The sequence below is a fragment of the Eptatretus burgeri genome, chromosome 11 (genome assembly GCF_056783735.1).
Source record: "Eptatretus burgeri isolate ZD-2024b chromosome 11, Ebu_testis_v1, whole genome shotgun sequence".
NCBI lineage: Eukaryota > Metazoa > Chordata > Myxini > Myxiniformes > Myxinidae > Eptatretus > Eptatretus burgeri.
Window position 1 is genome coordinate 47,194,657 of NC_140971.1, and position 6,400 is coordinate 47,201,056.

General features: G+C 41.3%; 1 protein-coding gene across 1 annotated transcript; it reads left to right on the forward strand.

Annotated features, from left to right (window-relative positions):
* The first annotated feature begins 1,595 nt into the window (after nucleotides 1–1,595).
* Nucleotides 1,596–3,737, forward strand: C11H18orf32 (chromosome 11 C18orf32 homolog). The gene is made up of 3 exons (XM_085846345.1): nucleotides 1,596–1,748; nucleotides 1,906–2,127; nucleotides 3,216–3,737. Exons 2-3 carry the CDS (start codon nucleotides 1,960–1,962, stop codon nucleotides 3,300–3,302), a joined length of 255 nt encoding a protein of 84 aa, XP_085702471.1. The 5' UTR covers nucleotides 1,596–1,748; nucleotides 1,906–1,959; the 3' UTR covers nucleotides 3,303–3,737.
* The last annotated feature ends 2,663 nt before the right edge of the window (nucleotides 3,738–6,400 follow it).

The following is a 6,400-nucleotide window of genomic DNA, read 5'->3' on the forward strand; positions in this document are numbered from 1 at the left end:
TGTTGGAGAAAAGAACTATAACTCTGTCAGCACTGTTGACATTATATTTAATGAATAAGATATAAGGTTCACTTGAGTGACCCAGCAGTATTGGCGGCGGAGGTTTTGCACTCTCCCGAGTGTTCCCCCTCTAGTTCAAAAATGTATTGGGCCTGGTATGTTCTCGTGGATCAGGCATTACGTAGTGGGGGTATGCGCTCTACCGAGTGCCCTTCGAGTTTGTACTGTAAACATCTCCGAATTATTTTTAGATCCTCGTGGAAGATCTCTAAGTCTTACTCACGTTGTTGTTCTTCATCTTCTTCTTGTGGACTTTTTGGTTTCCCAGCCGACAGTTTTCATCGAACCTTCCTGAAACTTGGCATGTATATGTAAAAATACCCTGCGCAGACAGTAACCATCTCCGATTTTGAAAATTCCTCCAAGAAAAAGGTTATGACGTTAAAATATCTCCGCTAATGGAAATCGCCTAAAAAATTATCTCTGAAACTAGGCAAGCTTTTTGAATTCTGTTTGCGGGAATCGAACAGGGCATTAGCAGAGATGAATTACCGCACATATGATACATCACTATGACGTCATATCAATTTTTATGACGTAATTCCTATTTTTGACATTTTTTATTTCACAACCCAGAGTTTTCATCGGATCTTCGTGAAACTTGCCATGTATATGCAGAAATCCCACGCACAGGCAGTAACCATCTCAGATTTTGGAAATTCTTCCTAGAAAAGAGTTGACGTCATAATATCGCCGCGAATGGAAATCGCCTATACCATTATCTCCGAAACTAGGCAAGCTTTTTGAATTCTGTTTGCGGGAATCGAACAGGGCATTAGCAGAGATGAATTACCGCACATATGATACATCGCTCTGACGTCATATCAATTTTTATGACGTCATTCCTATTTTTGACAATTTTTGTTTCACAACCCAGAGTTTTCATCGGATCTTTGTGAAGTCTTGCCATGTATATGCAGAAAGCCCACGCGCAGGCAGTAACCATCTCCGATTTTGGAAATTCTTTCTAGAAAAAAAAAGTTGACGTCATAATATCGCCGCGAATGGAAATCGCCGATACCATTATCTCCGAAACTAGGCAAGCTGTTTGAATTTTGTTTGCGGGAATCAAGCCGGGCATTAGCACAGATAATTTATCGCAAACCTGATACATCACAATGACGTCATATTCGTTTTATGACGTCATCATTAAGAGGACGAGATCTTCGCTCATTTGAGCTTGTTTTTTTTTTTTACTAATTTCCACATTTTATTTCAGGCGATGTATAAGCTTCACATATAAATTATTATTGTGTTCCTTGAATTTTCATCTCTACTTTAAACTTTATCATTAATTCTATCAGTAGTTATTTTTTATTCTGTTTGGCATTGAGAATATCCACATTTTTGCGAACATAAATGTTAAAGGTGTTCCGCAACAGTATGTTTCAGCAAGAAAGGTTTCTCACCTTTTTTGTATGACGTAATATTTTGGTGTTTCTGAAAAAATATGGCATAAAATATCTGACAATAACCAATAGGATCGCCGTGTATAATTAATAATACTATTACCTCACCAATAGGATATAATTAGTAATAGTATTACCTCACGTCACTACGTCAGCGGAAATAAGCTGAAGACTTCCCGCGAAGCCGACTGGAGGATTTGCTGCGGCCTAGTTGTATTATCAAGCCATATTAACTCATTGTTGTCCTTTTCGAGTCCACTTTTTGTGTACAAGTCGAAGGTTAATTTTTCAGTTTCATGTTTTGTGGTGTTCGATATAACTGCTGATATTTTGTTTGCGCATTTTCTGCTTTCATTGAAGCTCTGCCCTGTTGTTTTTTTATTAATTTATAACTGTGATTGTAGAAATAGCATTGTGCGACTTATCTGCGTGACAGGTAACCCATCACCGGTTGACCTGACCGGTCTCCCTTCCTCGGTTTTCAAGGATAATGGTTTGTATCCCGTGCATTGTCGTGCCATTCTTGCTGTGGCTCTTCAAGCGCTTCCTGGAGCCTTACGTGTACCCTTTGGTGTGCCCTTTAATGAAGCGCATTTGGCCGGATAGGACCCTTCCAGGTGCACCACCAACACCACCGTCCGACGTGGACCACAACAAGGTGGGCAGTGTGCAGGACGTGATGTGTTGCTAAATGAAACAAACGTCTGCAATGTCACTAGTGCCGCAGTTCTTCGATTTTTTTTTTGAGTTGTGGTTCAATTAGAGCCTCGTCTTTTACTCGAACTTGAGCCTCATTATTCATCCTTGTCTGATCTTGGCCCCCTTTGCCGTTGCAACTTGCTCCAAACTTGTTTCACGTTACTTGAACAGAAATGTTTGGAATTGTTCTGCAATACTATTTTTTTTTCAGCAAGATGGGTTTCTCACCTTTTTGGGGGGAACTATAGATCTGCAGTATTAGCTTAACTTCAGTTATGGAGAAGGTGTTAATTAGGGATCTGATGAGGAACCATTTACATAAATAAATTAAAAGTAATTAAAGGCAGTCAGCACGGATTTACCAAAAATATTGTTTAACAAATCTGTTAGAGTTTTATGAAGCAGATTCTGATCGGGTGGATGTAGTACAGTATATCAATACTATCAGTAGTGTCTGGTTAGGTGATTAACTGGATTGGTGATGGGAACTAAAGAAGAGCCGTTGGTTGGAGGATGTCGACATTGATTTTTGGGGTTAGCGTGATCAAGCAATGAGGAGTGGCTGAAGGAGACGAACTTTAATTATACATTAGAAAGGAGGCAATTTGATAGATGTTGAAGATGAAGGGTTTTGGCAAACTTGATGGTGCTAGAAACAGAGGCCATAGCTTGAGGGTAAAGGACAGTTAAGATAGCATTGAGGCAGGGGTCTTTCACTCAGAGTAGTTTGTGCATGGAATGATGTCCCTGGAAAGGTAGTGGCAGCTAAAACGGTGGATGTGTTTAAATTGGATAGGTACCTGTAAGCATTGGAGGTAGAAGGGTATTGTAGGGATAGTGGTAGTACTTGTAGGTAGTTTGTGTGTAGATGGGTGACAGTGTCTGGTGTTGCTGTTGCGCAAACGCAGTGGGCCAAATGGCCTTTTCCTTCTGCACCAACATTCGTCCTAGTTATCCTGTTCTGTCCGTTAAGGTGAAGCTTGGCGTTGAAAATGTTAGTGAACTGTGATTCCAAACAAACTGATGTTCTGTCTATGTGCACGGCAGGAAGGAGCTTTGCAAGCTAATGGACCAACAAACCAAGAATGCAGCACTGGGACCAACAACGCCATTGCAGATAAGAAAACGGACTAGCAGATTGCCTTCACAAAGTGAATGTAACTCTTGACACGTCATGGGAAGCACTACTTCGGCACATTACGAATGAGCAACACTTTTTTTATTTTGGTGACTGTGTAAAATAAATCAATTAAATGATAATCCCAAGTATAATATTTTATTGTGCGATGCTACCAGCTTGCTTTGAATGTTGTCATTTGCTGACTACACCGGAACTGTTCATTTATTTCCTCTTTCTGTTCCACTAATTTATTCCCATGGATAGGAAATGATGTACCTATTGTGTTGCTTGCACATTGAATGTGTTTGTTTTGCTCCATCCGTTGTCCGCAAAAGTACTCTGATGGTCCACGCAAACTTTTGAAGACCTCACAATTCTGCTTTATTTGTAAATTATAAGCTTGTACCCAAATAAACATTCTTGATGTTGATTAAGGATCACACCTAAAATGAGCATGATTTTTTATAACTCCCTGAAATTTTGATGCTGGGTATTCTGGAAAATCTTCCCCGATTTTTATTTATTTATTAACTCCTCACCCAAACCACACCCCTGGGAGTGTACTTGAGATCTGGGGTATGTTCCATTACCAATGATTGTGGAGCATTTGCCAAGTGGCAAAAGCACTCCAACAAAACAGTTGATGAACATCTGGATTGGCAAGCGATAGCAAGTTTACTACCTCTGCAACCTAAGGTGGGCGGAGGTTATGTTTTCACGTCCGTCCGTCTGAGCAGGATATCTCAAATTGTGGAGGGATTCAGACAAAATTTTGTGGACAGGGTTGTGTGAAAAGGTCGAATTGTTTCCCATGTCGAAGGAGAGGATATTGCGTTTGGGTCTGTTTGTTTGTCTTGTTACTTGCAAAATCAAAGATTTTTCAAGTATATTGGTGAGTCGATTTTGTTATTCTGTCTGTCTGTCTATCGCCTACAGGTCATTTTAAAGCGATCTTCACGAAACTTCACCGCATAGTAGAGTTTGTCACAAGGAAGAAGCCGATTGTTTTTGAGGTCAAAAGGTCAACATAGGCCCAAGGTCAACTTTGGTGGGATTTGTAAAATCCTCAATTTTCATCCGATTGACTTGAAATTTGAAAAGGATTTATATTACAGGTCAACAAATTCAACCAGCCAATTGTTTTTGAGGTCAACATCGTCCAAAGGTCAACAACTTCGGTGGAATTTCAAAAATCCTCAATTTTCATCCGATTGACTTGAAATTTTTATCAATGATCTCTCTGACTGGAAAATCCTCTTTATCTCTGATGATGAGTCCACCCTCTGCCGTACCATCTGTCGTCCCTCAGACCGGCAAGCAGCAGCTTCTTCGCTCACTGCAGATCTGGGTAAAATCACAAATTGGTCCAACCCATGCAACATGTCTTTCAATCCGGACAAATCTCACACTCTCACTATGTCTCTCAGAAAAGACTGTTTAGAACACCCCCCCCCCATCCACTCTCTCAACAATCCTCTGGAAGAAGTCCTTTCTTTCAAGATTCTGGGTCTCACTATCTGCCATGATCTTTCCTGGGAAAGGCACATTTCCAACCTGGCCTCCAAAGCCAGTCGCTGACTGGGAATCCTCCGTCGTGCAAAGTCCTTCCTCGGCCCACTTGAGCTCCTGACCACATACAAAGCTTTCGTCTGCAGCTTGATGGAGTACTGCTCTCCCCTCTGGGCTGCTGCTCCTGCCTCTCACCTTTCTTGGCTTCACGCTGTGGAAACCAAGGCATTTCGGATCATTAGCATCTCCCGCGATGAGGCTGAGTCTTTGGCCTCTCGCTCTCTCACTGCAGGCAGGTCGGTGGTCTTTCGGTCTTCTACCGTCTTCTCTCCGGTCTTGCCACCCCCCATGCTCTGTCTGCGATTTGACACACCATATTTCCGCAGGGTGCTCAAGGTCTGCCAACAACCCCCTTAAGGTAAAACTACCAAAATCATGCATCACTGCTCACCTTCACTCTTTCATTCCTCTTTTTTTCCCTCCTTTGGAATAAACTCCCTCACTCTGTTCAATCCAATTCTTCCCTCCAGGCCTTCAAAACAGCTGTTCACCACCACATCTTATCATCCCCATCCAAATCCTCAATCTTTTCTTCCCCCTTTTAATCCACCCCTAATCCACCTCCTTCAAATTCCTTGCTTTCCTTCCTCAAATTCCCTGTAATGTCCATCTTGCATACCACATGTTCCCCGGCCCATCCCGCTCCCTTCCACAGATCTAATGTCTCTGTTCCCCACTGTTATGTCTTTCCCACTCCCACCGCTCTTGTCTCATGCCCCGCTTCCTGTGCGTTGTGTGTTAGCTCTCATATGAGCCTCTACAATGTATACAAAAAAGAGGATTTATATTTCAGGTGACTTAATTCAACCACCAATTATTTTGGAGGTCAACATTGGCCAAATTTCTAAAATTGTGAAATTTCATCCGATTCACTTGAAATTTGAAGAGGAGTTGCATATTTGTTCATCAAATTCAACCACCAATTATTTTTGAGGTCAAATTTGTTTTATGGATTTTGCAACTACAGTATTGTGCTCTGCTTGACGTCATCTTCTTGTTTGTTTGTTTGTTTGTTTGTCCGCGCAGTACTTCCATGTTTTTCTCCGCAATTGAGACAAAAATTGTCGGATTGAGACAGTTTTCACCACTGGTGCGACTCCTCATGTAGAATGTTTTAATCGTTATGATGTCATCGGTAACGTGGTGGCAGCCATGTTGGGAAAACAGAAAAACTTTGGACCATATCTCAAACCGCACCAAGGAAAAAAATGGGAAACTTGGCACATGGCAAGTACAGTACTCCATGGAGAATGTGATTTTATCTTTTTTTTTAATAATGTCATAGGTGCCTTTGTAATGACCTCATAATTGCAAATGTAGAACGCCACATCTGATCAGCATGAAAAATTTTGAGGGTCATCTCGGGATAAAATGGTCCACAGAAAAAATATGGCGTCATCGGTTATGTGATTCGGCAGCCATATTGTTTAAAAAATAAAAGCCTTAAAAATATTATTCTCTGAAGTGGCTGAACAGATCGAGGCAAAACTTTACACGTATGACCACCTATCCATGAGGAACAAAAGGTTCACATGTCACAGGT

Bases quoted from the DNA above. Each gene is read 5' to 3' on its own strand.
- C11H18orf32 (XM_085846345.1), top strand. From the start codon at position 1,960: ATGGTTTGTATCCCGTGCATTGTCGTGCCATTCTTGCTGTGGCTCTTC. The intron at 2,128-3,215 runs GTGGGCAGTGTG...TGTGCACGGCAG, and splicing joins CCGACGTGGACCACAACAAG to GAAGGAGCTTTGCAAGCTAA.